The sequence below is a fragment of the Eupeodes corollae genome, chromosome 2, assembly GCF_945859685.1.
Source record: "Eupeodes corollae chromosome 2, idEupCoro1.1, whole genome shotgun sequence".
Lineage (NCBI taxonomy): Eukaryota > Metazoa > Arthropoda > Insecta > Diptera > Syrphidae > Eupeodes > Eupeodes corollae.
This window is the reverse complement of record NC_079148.1, coordinates 37,868,320-37,890,233: the sequence shown is the minus strand read 5'-3', so window position 1 is coordinate 37,890,233 and position 21,914 is coordinate 37,868,320. Positions and strand designations below refer to the sequence as shown.

The window sequence follows — 21,914 nt, the reverse complement described above, 5'->3', positions numbered from 1 at the left end:
AACAGCATCGTTACCGACAATCCAGTTTCGCTTCAGATGCAAATTAACTGACTTTGCTTATTTTGTGAGACTTGGGGTCTGCAAATAAATGTAAAAAAAAAAACAAAAATTATGATTTTTGAAATAGTCCAGTAATTTAAATACATGGGTGTTCTTCTTACCCTTAATTTAGATGTTGCTAAACATGCTAAAGTAAAAAATAAAGAAGCCAAGTTGGCATTTAATTTGATGTGGCCTAAATTCTTCTCGAACTCCAACATTGATCTGGTATCTAAATAAAAAGCATTAATGCAACAATAAATTCATGTTCGTGCTATGGTGCACAAATTTTCTGGTTTTTGAACCTAGATGCTTTGAGAGCCTGCAAAGGCACTTCTTTAAGCGCTTGTTTCGTTTGCCTTACTCAACTCCAATTACGCCATTTACGTTAAGTCAGGCATCACCCCTATCTATATAAAAAAATTAAAGCCTAATGCTTATTTTATTGTTCAGGTGATAGAAAGATGTGAACAGTGCCTTCACAAAATAATTTTGAAAAAATTGCTGCAATCAAATGCATCTCCGTTTAAAGACTGGAACCAACTCGCAATAGCAACAGAATCTTGCCTCAACCTTTCGGAAACCAATGTTGACGACTGGCAAGCGCATTTCGCAGGTGTTATTGCTAAGTTTGACCAAAAGTTGTATGTAGAAAATCTTTTTAGTGCAACTTCCTCAGCATCTAGAAACTTTTATAGAAACTTAAATCATCAATTGAATTCAGACACAAATTACTTCAGAAATAATTACTCAGTTGCTCAGATAAGTATTATTTTTAAAACCAGAGTCGAAATCTTAAACTTAAACTTTATACCACCCCGAAGTGATTTGCCGCAGCTATATTATGTGATCTGTGCAACAGAAGAGAAATCAAAGATATCTAGCACTTTTATTCTATTAGCCCAATTTTACAAGAAATTCGTAGATTACACTTTCGGAAAAGTATTTTAACAATGGAAGAATTTTACGAAATCCTAAATGGAGCACTAAGTTGGCTAAACATATTAAAATTTTGTCGACAAGCTCTTAACTACCGGAATTGTTGGAATTATTTAGCACACAATGAACTCATTTTGAAGTCCACACCTTCATCCATTTACAGGACACCGAAAATCGGTTTTCACTTATTTATAGCATTTTTTTTGTAGATTTTAATTTGCATGAAAAACTGTTGGATTTAAAAAAAAATATTACTGAATGTCGAAAACAATACATACTATGAGGTGAAATTAGTATGATGATAATGTTTTGAACTTTTGAAAAGATATTTGAGCCGAAAAACTGAAAAATTTAGCTTTCAGTTATTATTTAAAAAAAAATACTACTAAAAGTTTGTGAACTAAGATTTTTGACTAGAATATCTTGTCAACAATCAAAAATATTTAATTTAATATAATTTTATTTTATAACATTTTATTAATGGTTGTAAATTTATAGAAAATTAATGGTCAGCTTTTTTTATAAAAACTAAAAACCTACTAGAAATACTACTTACTTAAAAATGGTTAAAACTGAAGTTTGATTTGAATATCTTGAGAATAAATTTAAATATTATTTCAAATATATTTTGTACAGTAATAAAAATTGTTTTTCTCTTTTCTTACTCAATTTTAAATTACTTTTAAACAAATGCTTTATGTTGCGTCGGTGACTGTATCACATCCTGTAGAAATTATACATACCTACAATACAGTTCTTGAAAAGTCAATGTTGTTAACTAAATCCTTAATAACAAAATCTATAAACAAACAGAATTCCCCACTTTGTATTGTTCACTCAATTGATTTTTTCGCTTAATTGAACTTATCGAATGAAAATCAATTATTACCTAATTTTACGGTTAATCGAATACTGCTGTTGTAATTGATTATATCTTAAGAAAAATTAAACTTATAGGGGTTGTAGATTAAGTATGTAAATTATTTTTTTTTTAACATGGCTATGCACTGTTAATGACACTCTATAGGTTACAGGCTAGTGAGAACGAGAAGTGTAGCGTGAAGATGCTGAAAAGTTGTGTAATGCATTTATGCACCAAAGAAGCAGAATTCTCTTCGACCAAATAACTTGGATAACATTTCTTCGAAGGAACTATTGAAAACATTTTTTAATTATAAATAAAATGAACTTTATTCTTTAAATTTTACATTCGAAACATTTTCAAAAATGTTATAAGTCTTTATTTTATAATACTATGGCACTTTCTAGCTTAAACACAATATGAGTATATAATTTGCATTATTCATGAATTCAAAAATGAATCACAGGTAAAGCCAATTCAATTTCAACACCTCTATTTGTTTCTTCGGTAGTTGAAAGAACTTCTTCTTCTGTAGATTGTTCAGTAACTGATGGTGTGCTGTTATCTTCTTCACTTGATTCATTTGGATGGTCAGTACTGGTCTCATTTTCTGCTGATTTCTCTTCAGTCACTGTTGAAGTGTTAAGATCTTCTTCATTATATTCTTTTGGAGATTCAGTTCTGGCAACGTCTTCAATCAATTTTTCTTCTTTCTCGTCATTAAATGAAAACAGTTCTACCTTTGTATTGTAATCTTCTCCATTTGATTCATTTGGAAGGTCAGTACTACTGGTCTCATCTTCGGCTGATTTATCTTCCTTCTCTTCAGTCACGGTTGAAGTGTTGTTATGTTCTTCACTAGATTCTTTTGGAGTTTCAGTGCTAGCAACGTCTTCGATTGATTTTCCTTCTTTCTCGTCATTAAATGAAAACAGTTCTACCTTTGTATTGTGATCTTCTTCACTTGATTCTTTTGGAAGTTCAGTACTCTCATCTTCATGCGATTTTTCTTTATTTTCTGCACCAGAATCATTTTCAATAGAACTGCTTAAAGGCTGATCTGTTGTTATTTGAGAATCTCTTTCAGTGATATTTTCGTTACTTTTTTCTGAAGGGCTAGCGCCAAGATTATTCTCTGTAGTTAAAATAACTTCTGCTTCAGTTGTGATATCAGAGCTAATGTTTTCACTAGATGTTGTAGATGAGACGCTTCCTTCTTCGGTTGGATGTTCAGTACTTGTATCTGTTTTATCTGTTAAATCTTCCTCATTTACATTTGTTGAATTTTTCTCAGAAAGTGGTAATACTTTTAAAATATCAAGACTTCGAGAGTTATTTTCATTGCGTTGATCATTTGGAATCTCATCACCGGAGATTGTATGATCCGTATTTGTTGAGGTCTCTATTGGAAGATCTGTTGTGGTTTCGATTTTAATTTCATCATCAGATGTTACTGGTGAGGAATGTTCAAGTTCAGGAGCAAAACTTGATGATGGAAGTTCAGAACTAGATTCAGTTTCTTCTGATGTTGTGCTAATAGTTGATACGTCTTTTGCAAGAGATTGAATTTTTTCGTCAGAACTCTTCAAAAGTTCATCATCTGGTATTAAGGTCGTTGTTTCTGATAGAGAATCTTCTAACGGGTATCCATTAGAAGCAGTTGATATTTTAGCGTCAGTCCTTATGTCGTTGAACTCTGGAATTACTGATGTGCTTGGCTCCTGAGCTTCGTTATCTAAGGTTGCAGTTGATTCAGTTGATTTAACTTCATCATTTGACAGCGTTTCAGTTACTGCTTCTGAAACATCTTCCAATGACTTTTCTGTGGTCCATTCTGAGCCCTCATTTCTTGAAGTAACTGATTCTTCACTTGTAATTCCATTACTATTATCAATCTCTGAAGATATGCTTGGTGAGGGAATATCAGAATTATTATTTTCATTTGAAGTCTCGTCACTTATTGCCGTTGATGAAGAACTTTCAACAGATGACTGAGTTGTTGTCTCTGATCCATTGTCTTGAAGTGGGTATCGTGAAACGCTTGAGGTTTCACCTTCAGTCTTTATTTCGTTTAATTCTGGAACTACAGATGAACTCTGTTCTTGAGATTCATTATTAATTGAACTAGTGTATATCTGTTCTGTCGATGTAACGATATCATTTAAAAGTGATCCAGTTGTTCCTTCTGGAATTTCTTCAATTGGCTGTTCTGCCTTAATTGTATTTATTTGTTCTGTTGATGTAACGATATCATTTAAAAGTGATCCAGTTATTCCTTCTGGAATTTCTTCATTTATCTTCTCATCTTCACCTTCCTCAGACAAAATCCCTGTACTTTGCATACTTCTTGAATTAAAATTTTCTTGATTTGGCAAACTTGAAGTTTCTTCAGATTTGTCGGCAGTTGTGTTTTCTTCATTTAATGGTTGTTCTGTACTAGTTTTCGATGCAATATCAATTCCTTCCGATACCTCTTCTAGAGCTGGTACAATTGTTGGTTCTGAAATTTCATTTTTATTTTCAAATCTCGTGGTAGACAGAAGTTCCAAAAATTCTGTTGTAGAAAGTTGGTCTAAATCGATTGGAAGTTCTGTTCCATCTTCATTGAAATTTTGTGCAACCGACGATGGTTCTTCACTGGGTTTCACTATTTCTGAGGACTCAGTGGATGAAATGGAATTTTGATTAGCATTATTAGATCCAAGGTTAAGCTTTGACAATAGCTCTTCTTCGATATCATTTTCAATTTCAACTAAATTATCTTTAATAGTCTTTGGTTTGGTTTGTGTATCGTCTTTATTCATTGGTGATAGCTGTTTTTGAATATCTTGAGGCAAATTCGAGCTATATGGACCACTTGTGGGTAGCCTGGGAGGTTCATCTTCAATTATCACTAAGAACAAAAACCAAAAAATATGATTAGATATCTTCATTTAAAAGCTCAAATGTCTATTGTAATTACCTGATGAACTGCGATATCCATTTTCATCAGCTGCATAATATCTAGTTCCATAACGACCATCTTTGTATTGTTCAGAAATGTATCCTTCATAGACTTGAACCTTATCTCCATCTACAATCTTTGAACTTATTCTTTGGTATTGGACATGTCCATTGCTAAGGGCCATTCTATTTGAACACAAATCAAACACTGTTAGTAAGGAAAACTATTTAACAATTGTTTTTGAAAAACTCACTTAAACTCAACTGTCCCGTTATTGTAAGTTCTATGAAAACGTTCCATCTCCTTGACTTTAGGCTTTTTATTTTGTTCTGGATAGTCAACATTACTATCGCCTTCAATTGTCTGTGGAGGTCCGAAAAATTCCGTAACTGGTGCTGCTTCTGAACAAATTAATACTGCTCCAACTATCCAGGTTAAGGCCACAAAGATTGTAAATGATCCCATATTGCTTGCTGATGTGTGATTCGATGTTAAATTCCAACTGATTTCTTGGATAAATCTTCTTCAGATTTTATACTTAATTTATTTGGTTTTTTGTTTTTGTAAAAATTCCCAAATTTTTTACCACACGTAATAAAATTATATATAAGGTACACTTAAAGTTACAAGGATATTTATAAAAATAAGTTAAAACAATGTGACTAACAAAATTCGAAAGAGATATTAAATGAAAACAAAACAGAATTAAAATCTTTAACTTAAATGCACACTCTCTCGCTTTCTTTGTTAAGGCTTAAGATACTTTACGTTAAACTATTTTATAAAGACTAATGTCAACTAGTTCAAGTTTATCAGTCTTATAGGAGATCATTTTAACTTTTTTTTTTCAAGACGTCATATGTTTCTCATTATAGATTCTGGGGAATCTCAAAAGATGAAACATGAAACGCTCTAAAGTATAAATATGGAAGAATATACAAATTCAATCTGATTTAAGTTTCATTGAATTTTGTGGGGCTTTTCCAGTTTTTTGCTTGCAATTATTTTCTTCGAGAAATGATTAATAATCCAGCACGAGTCTACTTCAGTCTTCACTTTGTATTGACTGTGAAGTTGCCGCAGACAACCTTAAGAATGCGTCATCATCATCACCTTTAGGTAAAGTTGACATTGGTTAAATTTCGTGAATTTTTGGAAGTAAAGTGCGTCAGAAAACGTTTAAGCCACAAGTGATAATTATGACGTAATTTTATAGCACCTCCACTTTGAGGGTATTTACAAAAATGTGTAACATGAAAACGAGTTCAGAATTATTTTCTTATGTACTTTTTTATATTTGACTCAACAACGTTCAAACCAAAACCACGCATCGGAACCAATCATATGTTCATTGACCTATTGTATGTAAGTCATATTATTAACAACAATTAAACCTAAAAGTAGATTTACATACATATTTTTAAAGACTGGTTTAAGGTTTCGTTTTAATAAAGTGACTAATTTCCAAATGTTTATTTATTTTTTGTTGCTTTTCTTAAATTATGTAAATCACTTTTGTTTGTTTTTTTTTCGGACTTTAATAGTATTAAATTAGTATTGTTTATCAATGAATCAATGTTCACAGAAAAAATATTCAAATCGGAAATAAACTCAAATGGTATGCTTGAATAAATTAATTATTTATTCAATAAACACATATAGAAGTACATGTTTATTGTTTATATCATTATCTTATAATGTAGACTACTGTGCGAATAAATCAATCGTAAATTTTAATAGTTGATCATTGAAAAATACTGAAAAGTGATATTTAATGAAAAAAAACGTTAATAATGGCCAAGTGGGCAGCTAATAAAAGTTAAAGTGATTATAAATTTAAAAAAAAACCATGTGTATTTCTAATATATGTTAAAACTGTTAAACATAATTTGGTTGATTCCATATCTTGGGATTAAGTATAAAATAAACATTTATGCAAAGATGTACGTCAAAAACTTTTGTTCCAATTATTATTAATGTGTAATACTTACATACATGTATCAAAATCCACAGAAATTTAAAAAAAAATAGATGAAAAATGAGTTTTAAAAAAATCGAATTAAATTTCTAGCAAAGCAAAAACATTTGAATATAGAAATTGATTTATGATGTTTTATAATATTAAGTTGTTTATTTTTATTTAAAGTTGATTTTTCTCGATTTTACGGTATAAATTTAGAAGGTTTTTAGATTATTGATGTTCGAAGAAAATATGGTTGAAAAGATTCGGAGACTTTCCTAGATCATGAAAATAATCAAATCTTTCCATTAATAGGGATATATTTGACATGAACTATAATTTAAACAGTTTTTTTTGTACGCCGTTATTAAAACTTTTAGAATTTATTTTTATTTCTAAGAATATTTATATTTTCAGAAAAATAATTTTTATATATTACGAAGGAATGACTGATACTTTTATTTCAGAAGTGATTCTACGTAAGAACTTGAACATACAAATATTACTTCTAAACATTTTAACAGACTTTTCATAACGTTCACATTGAAATGATCGTTTTGTATACCCTGAATAAAAACAAAAATACAAAACAACTTACTGTTTGTGAACTTGATTACAAAAATCTCCGAACAGCACCCTAAATTTAGTGTTTTTTTGAAAAAAAAAGTACCAGGAATAAATGTAAAAATCAAAGTGGTAACGTTGATAAAACTTTAGTTTCCACATTTAGCTTTTTACAAAATTTCGAAAAATTGTGTTTGCAGTTTTCAAAATTCTTGTTTTTAATATACTCGTATTGTAATAGTAAATACTTAACAATTTATGTATGTATATTTAATTCTTTCATATATTATTTTAATTAAATTTTGAATGTACATTGTTTGTAAAGTTAAAATATTTTTGACATTTAAATTTAAAAAATATTATTTATTTTGAATTTACATTTATTAAAACTCATGGTTTAAATTGTTAAAACATATGTAATTCGTACATATTTCCCATATCGGTATTTAATTAAAGTTTAGTCGTATTTTAATTTTAAATAATTTGTCCAGTTTTATAGTTAAAAAATATTAGTATTGTTATCAATATTTTTACTTAGGACACATATGAACTCTATGGCAAGTATTGCATTCGTAAGAAATTTTGAACTCGAGATTTTAATCAAACATGACATTACGATGGTAGAGAAGTTGAAAAAATAGGATCCCCCGATTACTTGCGTCTATCTTTCTGTCTGTCCGCACCTACACTCCAAAGCATCGTGGTGATTGAGGTCAGACTTGTAATTTAAGTTATTGAGCTGATACGCATAACGTTTTTTTTTTAATTTTTTTAAGACTAAAAAATTGTTAAAAACCGAAAATTAGAATTCATCACACAAAAACCGTATATTTTTCTTAAATGTTCTCTTATTTTTTTTAACATGGCTTTTTTTAATACATCCACTTAACATCCCGTCTGTCGATTTGTCTTTCTTAAAAGTTTGATTTTATTTTTTATGAAAAAACGGATATCGGAAACAATAATTTCTGTGAAATATAAAAAATTGAAGGAAATATTTTTAATTTTTGAAAAACTATTTGAGTCGAAAGTAAGTTTTTACCAAGTTTTAGTACTGTTTTTTTAGTCTTTTATTTTTTGTAAAAAAACTGTGAATTCGATTTTTTTCAAAATTTTACTGAATGTTAACAACAATATTTTTTGAAAGATAAAAGTAAATTAAAGCCAATATTTCAAATTTTTGAAAAGATATTTGAGTGGAAAATCAATTTTTACCAACTTTTATTAAATTTTCTTTTAGGATTTAATTGTAAAAAAACTATCAATTCTGACTGTTTTTTTCAAAACAATATTTCTTATAAGATAAAATAAGTTTGAAGCCTAAAATGTAAGTTTTTTAAAAGATATTTGAATCGATATTCAATTTTTACCAACTTTGAGTAATTTTTTTTAGATTTTTATTTTTTATAAAAAAAACTGTCAAAATCAAATTAGATGTCAAAAACATTATTCTTCGTTGCACAAAATTGTTTTGAAGATGAAATCATATTTTAGTCATAAAATTTTGGAGGTGACAAAGTTTTTTTGATTTATAAAAAAACAATTTAATTGACTTTTTTTCAAAAAATAAACTTCTTTGATATCACGTTACAATATATTATGTAAAATTTAATTCAAGTCTCTAGCGTTTTTGGTTCGTAAGATATTTAGGGTTAACCAAAATTTTCACCTTTTTTTCAAACTGCTATGGTAAAAAAAACACCCACGCAATTTTCTTTTTAGCCCTTTCTGCATCTTTCTGCCTTATTATCTGTAAAACAAAATTTATTTGAAATCGATATCTCTTCTGGTTCTTGAGCTATGGACGACCAAAAAACGTCGCGAACGTACGGACGTACGAACGTACGTTCACACGCACGCACAGACATCTTTCTAAAAATCTTTTATTTCGACTCTAGGGACCTTGAAAAGTCGAGAAATGACAAAATTTTCAATTTGACAAATAGGAATATTAATAACTTCCTATGGGAAGTTAAAAATTTGATTGATTCTCAAATGAGTCAAAAAATTTGTGACGTTGAATATTTTGCGAAGAAATGATGATTTTAACTCCAAAAAATTATATGCACTAAAGAATTACATTTAAGATATGTATCTGGTAAAATAATGATACAAATCATTTATTGATTTATTTTGTTGTTGTCATTCAAAAATACAACCAAAAGTCGGAATAAAAACAGATATTTAACCTAAAAGTATTTTTTCATATGCAAAGTATGTTTGTTAAGTATCTTATTTTTTAGAAAAATTCAATCGACAACACAAAAATCTGCAAAAACGACCAACAAATTTGTATGACAGCCGTCTTGGAAAAAATATTGTTTATTAATCCAATAAAATACTAGAAAATTTCTAATTTTTTTTATTAACTCCTTCTTGGTTAAGAAAATCCCTCAAAAATCGGTCAAAATTTAAGCATTTACATGTATCGTCCTTAGCAATTTTCCAAATTTTTTAAATTCAATTTTTCAAATTAAAATATTTTTTTAATATTTTTTTTTAATTTCAAAACATAATGAATTCAATTATTTATTTTTGATTTTCTTATTAATCTTTAAATGTTCTGAATTCTTCATATCATTTTATTCGGTTGAGAAAGTCCGAAATTTTTACGAAACAATCGCACGACAATTTTTGTGTACAAAAAATGTTGCACAATTCATAAACATTTCCTGAAAAAAAAAAAACAATAAGAAACAAATAAACAGTAGTACCTGTAGAATAATGGTTAGTGCGTTGGATTGTCATGCCATCTAAAGCTTTTTTCAGGGGTACTGCCTCTTGTGAGCAATTGAAAATTCCTCCAAGAGTAAATCTTGGCATGAAAAGCGCTTTCTCATATTAGCCGTTCGACTAAAATATAGGTCGATTCCATCCCTTAAAATATTAAAATATTACTCGCACACAGGATTGATTCAGAGTTGTAAGTCACTAGGCCCTAGTCCTCAAGAGACTGGTGAGTAACCTTAAAAAAAAAAGAGGCTGGGATGCGACCCACACTGATAACTTCCCATCCCGTCTGTCGATTTGTCTTGCTTAAAAGTTTGTCTATATGTACTAGTATCAATTTTACCAAATTTGCGTACAATTTTTTGTAGATTTAATATTTTATGAAAAAACGGACTGTTGGATTTTTATATAAAAATCACTGAATATTGAAAACAATATTTTCTGTAAAATAAATAAGTTTGAAGCCAATATCTAAATTTTTTGAAAATCAATTTTTACCAACTTTTGTTAATTTTTTTTTCGGTTTTTAATTTTTTGTAAAAAAAAACTATCAATTCGATTTTTTTCAAAATCTTACTGCACGTTGAAAACAATAGTTTTTTAAAGGTAAAAGTGAATTTAAGCCAATATCTCAAAGTTTTGAAAAGATATTTGAGTCGAAAATGAATTTTTACCAACTTTTATTATTGTTTTTTTTAGATTTTTATTTTTTGTAAAAAAACTGTAAATTCGATTTTTTTCAAAATTTTATCGAATATTGAAAACAATATTTGTTATAAGATAAAATAAGTTTTAAGCCTAAATTTCAAGTTTTTGAAAAGATATTTGAATCGATATTCAAATTTTACCAACTTTGAGTAATGTTTTTTTTAGATTTTTATTTTTTTATAAAAAAACTGTCAATTCGATTTTTCTCAAATTTTTTTAGATTTCAAAAACATTGTTCCCCGTTGCTCAAAATTGTTTTGGAGATGAAGTTATATTTTAGTCGTTAAATTTTGGAGGTGACAAATTTTTTTTTTCAGTTTTTTTTTTGATTTATAAAAAAAACCGTTAGATCGATTTTTTTTCAAAAAATATACTTCTTTGAGATCACGTTACAGTTTATTATATAAAATTTAATTCAAGTCTCTAACGTTTTTGATTCGTAAGATATTTAGGGTTAACCAAAATTTTCACCTTTTTTTCAAACTGCTATGGTAAAAAAACCACCCACGCAATTTTCTTTTTAGCCCTTTCTGCATCTTTCTGCCTTATTATCTGTATAATAAAATTTATTTGGAGTCGATATCTCTTCTGGTTCTTGAGCTATGGACAACGAAAAAATCGTCGCGAACGTACGAACGTACGAACGTACGGACGTACGAACGTACGTACACACGCACGCACAGACATCTTTCTAAAAATCTTTTATTTCGACTTTATTGACCTTGAAACGTCGACAAATGTCAAAATTTTCAATTTGACAAATTGGACCCATTACAATAACTTCCTATGGGAAGTTAAAAATACTCATTTGTAATTTGTTCAAAAGATTTACACAATTAAAATATTTCACACTTGCTAACTTACTAGTCACACATGAGAACATTAACTTAAATGTTATTGATAGTTTCTGACTTCTTAATAAATTGAATTGTTTTTATTTGATTGCAATACCAAACCAGTTTTTGAAACTAGTTTCTAAGTAATATATAAAAAACGGAGGTTTTTGGTTATTACTTAATTACTAAGTAATAATTTATAATAATTACAACAAGTAACAATAAGATAAATTATCTGAAAATAGATTATTTTAAAGATTAAACTAGGTTACTTTTATGAATAAATTATCATCTTTTCCATCTTTCTTTTGAAATTGTTAAGCTTGATGCATCTAAACAATTATATCATGTTTGTGCAATCATTTCCAATTATTGTTAATATGAATGTTTTTTTTATCCATAAAACAAGTAGTTTACTATAACTAATTGTTACAACCTAGGTACTTGTTTATCTATAATTGGTTTACACTACACAACTAGAATGTTGTTAAAGAAAAATAGATATTGTGAATATTGATGAGTTTAAAACGTGTTGGGGTCGAAATAAAATAAAATAATTAAATTAGCTGGAGCTGGAGGGAGAGAGGGGTTGAAAGGAGATTTCGTTGCACATTGGTTTTGAATTCCTGAATATTGCAATAGCTGGGAAATAGAAAGTGTATCAAGGCATTATACATTCGCATTGTAAGGCTAAAGAACAAATCTCTGTACTTGACAGTACGAATTTAGGTCAGAATTTAATAAGCTTATTATATTTTGTCGTTGCACTTCCACATCCGAAGAAGAGGGATGTGAGTCTGAAAACGAATATGAAAAGCTAAGAGTACTATCGTCAGCGAAACAATGTATTGGACTAGATGTTGCAGACAGGAGATCATTAATAAAAATGAGAAAGAGTGTTGGAGATAAAACAGAGCCCTGGGGCACACCAGCATTTATTTTGTGGTTTTCAGACTTGAATCCATCCAATACCACTTGTATTGAACGATCCGAAAGGTAATTACTTATCCAATGAAGCAGGGATCGATGAAAACCGAAAGCATGCATTTTCGATAAGAGCGCTTGATGCCAAACCCTATCAAATGCTTTTGAAATATCTAGTGCAATAATCTTGCTTTCTCCAAAACTATGTAAAGATTTGTTCTGCTGTTCGGTGAGATGAACCATGAGATCACCAGTGGACCTATTGCTACGAAAGCCATACTGTCAGTCATTAAAAAGCTTCTGTTCTTCAAGATATTTCTTGAGCTGATAATTAATCAGCGTTTCCATGACCTTGGAAAAAAGGGACGTAAGTGCAATCGGTCGATAATTAGACGGTGAGGAAGATATGCCTTTTTTGGGAATAGGCTGGACAAATGCGGTTTTCCATCCACTTGGAACGAGACCTGAGGAGTAGGACAGATGAAAAAGCTTACGCAGTGGTTTTGCCAGCGATGAAGAACACCCCTTCAGAACAATAGCGGGGCTTCATCCGGACCAGCAGATTTATATAATGTAAAGATCTTTTAGGACTCTCGCTACAGTACGAGTGCGAAAAAAAAAATCATTAACTCGGTCAAGTACAGGCGGAGTAATAACACTCGCTGGCAGCGCTGAATTGGCGGCGAACTGCCTTGCAAAGAGATTTGCTTTCTCTAAGGAGCTAAGAAATCGAGTGTCATTCACAACGAGCGTAGGAACCGAGGAAGAGGAAGAATTCTTCATGTTTTTACAAATGACCAAAATTTTTACTGCTTTTGCGACATTGCAGTATTTTTTGCCGTAATTTTTGGTCATATAAAAATTTAGTCCGTCGAATATGGGCGTTGCAGGTCTTCCTGGCTTGCTTGAACTTATTCCAATTTTCCTCAGTTAGATTGGCTTTAAAACAACGGAAACTTACCGTCTTGACCCCAATAACCTCTTTACAGCTCGCATCGAACCATGGTTTTCCTTAGGTCTGATGCTTTTAACCCTATTCGGGATAAAAGTTCTCATTCCCAGGAGAATCAAACTTGTGTTGCTGACTTCAACGTCACTATCGAGGAAGCATAGTGACCAGTTAAAGATCCTGAAGTAATTATTGAGACCGTCCCGTCGTATTGCCAAACGGTTCTCTTAGGAGCTCTTTCTTTAACTGGAGAGTTTTTACACGAGAAATTTGCTTATATGACACAATTGTCAGATGTGCCTAGAGGAGATAGAACACTAACAGTGTACTTATCAGGGTCAGAGGTAAGAAACAAGTCCAGAGTGTTTACTGCTCGACCTACCACGTCCGATAATCGGGTGGACTCGTTGACTAGCTGAGTTAGGTGGTTTAACTCAGCGAACATCTCAGCACTCACTCCTTCTTGTGTTGACTGGCCCGAATGTTGGAGCCATGAAGAATTGTGCACATTAAAATCGCCCGTAACAACGATTTTAGTGCGAGGATAGGACGAAACAATTCTTTGGATGGAATTAGACAAAGCATCAAATTCACGAGAAGTTGAAACTCTGTCTAGATTGGGGCTTCGATAAAGGAAGCAATAGTGAATGATTTTCTTATTCACGGAAAATTTAAACCACATAAAATTGAAAAAAGAATTGAAGCAGAGACTATATATTGTGACAAAAACTGATAATCAACATCATTCCAAATGTAAAGAGTGATTTTTTTGAGGTTAGGATTTTCATGCATTAGTATTTGACAGATCACGCGGGATTTCAGACATGGTGTCAAAGAGAAAGATGCCCAGTATGCTTTGACATTTCATCATGAATAGACTTACTAATGAGCAACGCTTGCAAATCATTGAATTTTATTACCAAAATCAGTGTTCGGTTCGAAATGTGTTTCGCGCTTTACGTCCGATTTATGGTCTACATAATCGACCATGTGAGCAAACAATTAATGCGATTGTGACCAAGTTTCGCACTCAGTTTACTTTATTGGACATTAAACCAACCACACGAATGCGTACAGTGCGTACAGAAGAGAATATTGCGTCTGTTGCTGAGAGTGTTGCTGAAGACCGTGAAATGTCGATTCGTCGCCGTTCGCAGCAATTGTGTTTGTGTTATTCGACCACATGGAAGATTTTACGCAAAGATCTTGGTGTAAAACCGTATAAAATACAGTTCGTGCAAGAACTGAAGCCGAACGATCTGCCACAACGTCGAATTTTCAATGAATGGGCCCTAGAAAAGTTGGCAGAAAATCCGCTTTTTTATCGACAAATTTTGTTCAGCGATGAGGCTCATTTCCGGTTGAATGGCTACGTAAATAAGCAAAATTGCCAAATTTGGAGTGAAGAGCAACCAGAAGCCGTTCAAGAACTGCCCATGCATCCCGAAAAATGCACTGTTTGGTGTGGTTTGTACGCTGGAGGAATCATTGGACCGTATTTTTTCAAAGATGCTGTTGGACGCAACGTTACGGTGAATGGCGATCGCTATCGTTCAATGCTACCAAACTTTTTGTTGCCAAAAATGGAAGAACTGAACTTGGTTGACATGTGGTTTCAACAAGATGGCGCTACATGCCACACAGCTCGCGATTCTATGGCCATTTTGAGGGAAAACTTCGGAGAACAATTCATCTCAAGGAATGGACCGGTAAGTTGGCCACCAAGATCATGCGATTTGACGCCTTTAGACTATTTTTTGTGGGGCTACGTCAAGTCTAAAGTCTACACAAATAAGCCAGCAACTATTCCAGCTTTAGAAGACAACATTTCCGAAGAAATTCGGGCTATTCCAGCCGAAATGCTCGAAAAAGTTACCCAAAATTGGACTTTCCGAATGGACCACCTAAGACGCAGCCGCGGTCAACATTTAAATGAAATTATCTTTAAAAAGTAAATGTCATGGACCAATCTAACGTTTTAAATAAAGAATCGATGAGATCTTGCAAATTTTATGCGTTTTTTTTTTTTAAGTTCTCAAGCTCTTAAAAAATCACCGTTTATATGGCGAGACCATGGTGGAAAAAGAATAATGGCACATTTGTACATGAATTGTTTACATCATAATCAACAGTTCCATAAACAATTGCACCAAATAAATTAATTTTTCAAAACTTCCAGTATTTTACAGTATTATTAGTTACAGTATTTTGATAATTGCGACCCACTCCATTTTAAAACCAATTATTTACAGATTTCATAAAAAATGCATTTGATTCATTAAATAAATTCACAAATTTCAACTTGAATAAAAAGTTTATCTTTAATTTTTATAATCTTCAAGCTATCTACTTGAAAGCTTAAGTGGTGTAACCGTATAGAAGAGTTAAGGAAAATCTATAATCTAAATAAATCTGTCCTTAGAACGTTAAATCACAATAAAACAATTTTAACTTAAATTTAATTGCCAAAATTTAACCTAATGAAACATTCACAATAACAATACAAATATCAAAACCAAAATCGGTACAGTCATTTATCAATTTCATTTGACGTCCACAGACCACACAGGCGTATAGATGGGAAATTAAGTGTTAATTACCATCCAACACCCAATTTAACAGGTCCTATAAGAGATTATTAATGGGAAGCTAAATAATTTTGGATACCTTATCGAGATTTATTTATTTTTAATTACTTACTGCCGGATTGAATATTAAATTCAAGCACATAATTACCTGAATGAGAATATGAGTTTCGATATTATTGTAATGACACCTGCCATCATTAAAACTTTTCAAATCAAATCTATTTCAATTTTATAAAAAGTATAAAACTTCGTCTGTGGATTTTTTATTTCTCTCATAATCCCAGAGCCAAAGGATACAACTGATTATTCTGTTTCCTATTAACATTTTATTTTTTCATTTCGAAGGAAAAATTAAAATAAAGTGAAATAAAAACAAAGCAAAAAAAACACGAAAGCCTCTAATACTGCGATATATAAGATTACTCAATCCTGATAAGAATTTCCCTTCGGACGAAAAACTTTTATAATCACTTACATTCTACTCGGTATATACCGTTTGAATTTTTCAACAACATTTAGGTTAAAAAATAAATACATTTCTCTGGAAAAAGATACATACGTAAGAAAAAGGATATTTTCTCATTAAATAGAAAGGCAACAGACAAAAATCTTATTAAACATTCATTAAACTTTTTTCCTCCACCACCACCGTAAAATTTGTTGTTGTAGGTTATTGTATAACGTATAATATGCAAAGTCAGTCATAGGGTCAACGAATTCAAAGAGCGGATAAAGTAAAAAAACACACAAAAAAACAACAACAAAAACTGCTTCTGGCAAATGAACTTTTATTTTTGATCGGCAAAAAGGTTGCTACTAACTTGCTACCTTTGTTTCTTCAAGAACTTCCAAATACTTCTGATGTATGGAATGTATGGAGTGGAGGCGTTTTTTTTTTTAATTTTGTTTCTTTATTTTAAATTTTCTATAGGGCAGAATAAATTAGTGTGAAAATTAGAACGAAGAGAGAACCAGGATACTCATTATTTTATAAGTCTTTACTTTCTAATTATACTTGAATTATTTTTTAAAGACAACAAAAAAGGACTTTTTCCTTTTATTCATTATTTAGTATGCAGTGTGAATATTGTATCACACCAGATTAAGCCCTTCTTTGTAATTTTTAATTTTTCATTTGCATTAAAACGATTACATTTATTTTTTGTAAAGGAAAGTTTTGAAAAAAGTTAGTTTCCTTATACAAAATTTTGACACTTACGAGAGTTGCTCAATTTTTAATGTTTTTATAGCCCGATTATTTGATCTAGTCGAAACCCTTGTTAGGACTGTCAATTTTAAATGTGTTAAAAAGCCAACTGGATTTTAAGAGATTTGATTACTTTTTGGTAATTTTCATTTTGTTTTTGGGTTCAGTTTTTTACTTAAGTTATGATTTTTACGTTGCCGCTCATAAAATGTCATTAAACCTCGTTTATCGTGTCTTTTCTTTTTAGATTCAAATACTCCTTCCTGTAATTCTTTCCTTGAGATTAATATTTATATATTTAGGGTACCCGGTTTTGTCAGTGGAATAGCTTAAATTATGTAGTATGATAGCTCTGTATAAAAGAGAAGGATTTTCATGGTATAAATACAAATATTTTTCGGTTTGATTAAATTGCGTGACCTTTAAAAGTATAAAATTTGTTCAACCCTTTCCCGTGCTATATGATTTATAGCTTAAGATAAACAAAATTAAAAATATAGGCGCCGAAGTCAATTGGCTTTAAACAAAAACAGTAAAATAAATAAATTAAAAAACCAACAAGGTTCCTAATTGGGCAAAAAAAAGTAATAGGAAAAGGAGTATATAGGTATAATTTACTAACTTAAAGGCTTGAGTAAGTAAATTTGAAGGTTTAAATTGTTTTATGTTACGGTTATGGTAATGAAAAAGATATTTCACATCTTTAATCGCCATAAAATAAAAAAAATTATAAATCTTGTTTCCGCTTAACATTTTTTACTTGAGTTAAATTAGCTGTATTTTGAACATAAGGAAAAAAGACATGGGAATTGATTTGTGTGTTTTATTTTAAATAGATTAACACATAATTTCAGATAATTTAAAAACATTCTCATACTTCACACTTACTTAATACTGTATCCAAAAATTTAGAAGTACACATTCAAAAATGAGTTTTTCGTTACATTTTTAAAAACCATGACAAAAATAATTGATATATTAGTTTTTTTGGAAAATTATCAGCTTTTTTTTAAATAAATGTTCACACATGTATATATTTGTCAATGTTTAACTGCAATGTGTAGAAACATTATGTATAGAAGTTTAAAAAGTGAGCCATCCTCCGTCTATATGTCTGTCTGTCCTCGCCAATACAGGCCGAACCATTTTGTCAAATGAATTAAAACTTGGAATTCAAGGTTTTAAACAGATTCGAGTAAGTTTTTTTTTTTAATTTTTTAAAGACTTATAATAACAGTATTATTAAATTGTCTCTAAAATTTTTAATTTTTGCTTCTTTTAAAATATCAAAATAAATGTTTTTTATTGTTTCAGAAGAGTACTCCCTATAAAACAAATATTTTTTCTAATTTTCTCATGATCTCAAGAACTGATTTCAATATGTTTTTTAGGCACAAGCTCTCATAATATTAAAAAATATTATTTAAAATATTTCAAATCTCGATATCTCGAAAACGGGCCATCACTTTTTTACGAAAATCAAATTTAAAATGTACATAAATATATTTTAAAAAAGAGGCCGGGATGCGACCCACACTGATAACTTCTCATCCCGTCTGTCTATTTGTTTGTAGGTTTTAGTGTTATGTTGAAAAAGTTGTTAGGTGAATTATTCTTACAAATTTTAAAATTACCAATAATATTTTTTATATATAGAAATAGTTAAGTTTAAATAACTACTTTTGTTAAATAGATTTTTAGTCGACAAAATTTGTTTACCAATTTTAGTAGCATTGTTTAAATTATTACAAATTGGATGAATAAAATTAATTTGAGAGATATCAAGAACCGAAGATCAATTTTCACCAAATTTACGTATTTTATTTTTTATGAAAAAATGGACTGTTGGATTTTTATGAAAACCACTGAATACCGAAAACAATATTTTTTTTTGAAAGTTTGAAGAAAATATTTTTAATTTTTGAAAAGGTTTTTGAGCCGAAAGTAAATTTTTACAAAGTTTTAGTATTGTTTTTTGTTAGGTCCTTATTTTTTGTAAAAAAAACTGTCAATAAGATTTTCCTCAAAATTTTACTGAGTGTTGAACAATATTTTTTTAAAGATAAAAGTAGTTAAATGCCAATATTCTAAAGTTTTGAAAAGATATTTGAGTCGAAATCAATTTTTATTAACTTTTATTATTTTTTTTTGTTAAGGTTTTTATTTTTTGTGAAAAAAATTGTCTATTCGATTTTTCTCAAAATTTGTCCAAATATTTAAGCCAATAAAATTTGTAAGTTAAAAAGCTGGAAGACATAATCTCAAAGTTTTGAAAAGATATATGAGTCGAAAATCAATTTTTAACAACTTTTGTTAAATTTTCTTTTAAGTTTTTATTTTTGTAAAAAAAACTGTCAATACAATTTTTTTCAAAATTTTACTGAATGCTGACAACAATATTTTTAAAGGATAAAGTAGTTTAAAGCAAATATCTCACAGTTTTGAAAAGATATTTGAGTCGAAAATCAATTTTTATCCACTTTTATTAACTTGTTTTTTTTTTAATTTTACCAGATGTTAAAAACTTGATTTTTCTTTGTTGTTTTTGAGATAAAATTATTTTGTATGCGTAAAATCGTCGCCCGAGAATTTGTTTGGTTTCATACGCCACTTTTGGCGGTTTTGAGTTAGGAATGGATTCAATGGTAATTTTGTATGCTCTTTCTAAACCTGTGATCAGATTTGCGCTACATCGTTTCAATCCCGAGATATCCAACATCAATTTTGTTCCATATCCACCAAAATCAACATTTTCAAAAAATTGTTTTGTGCCATAAAACATTTTTTGGCGTTTGGGACATTTTTTCCATATAATTTTTGTCAAGTTTTTTGTCAGAATTGTTTTGTTCCACGTGCATATTACGGTGACAAGGGATAGAAAAAAATACTAAGAATGTTGAGAATTGGTTTGTCCTACGTGCACTTGTGTTTAGGAAATGCTATGTTTATGGAACAATGATCGCAAACAAAATTTTAGTATTGGTTTGTGCCATACCTATCCATTACAATTGTGTCGCTCAACTTCAGATAAGAAATATCTGGAAAGCAATCTCAGATTAGCTCGGATGTACAGACTTTATGTTGAAGATTATCAAAATCCAGTAAAAGAGAATGTTTACCGATCATTTTTCAATAGCGAATTCAATCTTTCATTTCATAAACCTAAGAAAGACCAATGCGACAAATGCGTTTTATTTAAAAATAATGAAAACAATCTGACACCGGACGAAAGAGCTTAATTTGAAGAACATATAAAAAAGAAAAAGTTTTTGAAAGCCGACCGAGATTTAGATAGAAGCAATTTGGATGCAACAAAATGTGTAATGACCTACAAAGTGTATTCAGCTTGCCAAGGGGAAACGCATCCGCATTTTACTATAAGAGGAAGCTTAATATGTTCATTGTTCAATCCAACTGCAACAGTAGTAGTTGCGATCCCTGGCATAAAAAGATTTATTTATTGCGAAGTTTGGACAGAAGCTCATAGTGGTCGCTCAGGAAATGACATTGCAAGTGCATTAATACAAATTTTGGAAAGGCTTATCGAAGTATACCCCACCTTAAAATCCATCATACTATGGAGTGATTCATGTGTTCCGCAGAATAGGAACAAAATCAATTCCCCCGCAATTCAAATGTTCCTGAACCGAAGTGATGTAGAGATGATTGTCCAGAGATATTCCGAGCCGGGACATGCCTTAATTCAGGAGGTGGATTGCATTCATTCGGCAATCGAAAAGTATTTGAAAAACCTTGAGATCCATAGTCCACTGCACCTATAGTCAAGCTTTTAAGAAGCATGAACACAGACAAAGTAGAACTTAAAATTATTCAAACGCTTCCTGAAGATTTTAAGGCGAATTCCATTTTGGCTAACAAAAGGACTTCAGCAAAGTACCTTTTTCCAAAGTAAAAATATTGCTTTATGAAAAAAATTTCGATTTTGAAATAAAATTTAAAAACTCGGCAAAAGAAAAAGAGTACAAAACTGTAAGTTTATTAAAGACAGCCACCAAGGTTGCACTACCAACACCGAAAAATTTGATTTGTGCAAAATTAACAAAAACCTTTAAATCACCGATCTCAAAAGAAAAGAAAAAAGACCTTAAAGACTTGTTACCGTTTTTACCTGAAATTTATAAGCAATATCTTAAAACATTGCTTAATATTTAGAAACTAAAAAAGTGATAGCAGTAGAACTGCTTTTTTACTATGTTTTTACCAAATAAATGTATTTACAAAGTAAACGGTGATTTTTTAAGAGCTTGATAACTTTAAAAAAAAAAAAACGCATAAAATTTGCAAAATCTCATCGATTCTTTATTTGAAACGTTAGATTGGTCCATGACATTTACTTTTTGAATATAACTTCATTTAAATGTTGACCGCGGCTGCGTCTTAGGTGGTCCATTCGGAAAGTCCAATTTTGGGTAACTTTTTCGAGCATTTCGGCCGGAACAGCCCGAATTTCTTCGGAAATGTTGTCTTCCAAAGCTGGAATAGTTGTCTAAAGGCGTCAAATCGCATGATCTTGGTGGCCAACTTACCGGTCCATTAATTGAGATGAATTGTTCTCCGAAGTTTTCCCTCAAAATGGCCATAGAATCGCGAGCTGTGTGGCATGTAGCGCCATCTTGTTGAAACCACATGTCAACCAAGTTCAG

General features: G+C 30.5%; 1 protein-coding gene across 1 annotated transcript; it reads right to left on the bottom strand.

Moving 5' to 3' along the window:
• Window positions 1-2,148: 2,148 nt before the first annotated feature.
• Window positions 2,149-6,267, bottom strand: LOC129947868 (serine-rich adhesin for platelets-like). The gene is made up of 3 exons (XM_056058605.1): window positions 5,038-6,267; window positions 4,803-4,969; window positions 2,149-4,733 (listed from the first exon to the last, which is right to left on the bottom strand). Exons 1-3 carry the CDS (start codon window positions 5,247-5,249, stop codon window positions 2,290-2,292), a joined length of 2,823 nt encoding a protein of 940 aa, XP_055914580.1. The 5' UTR covers window positions 5,250-6,267; the 3' UTR covers window positions 2,149-2,289.
• Window positions 6,268-21,914: the final 15,647 nt, after the last annotated feature.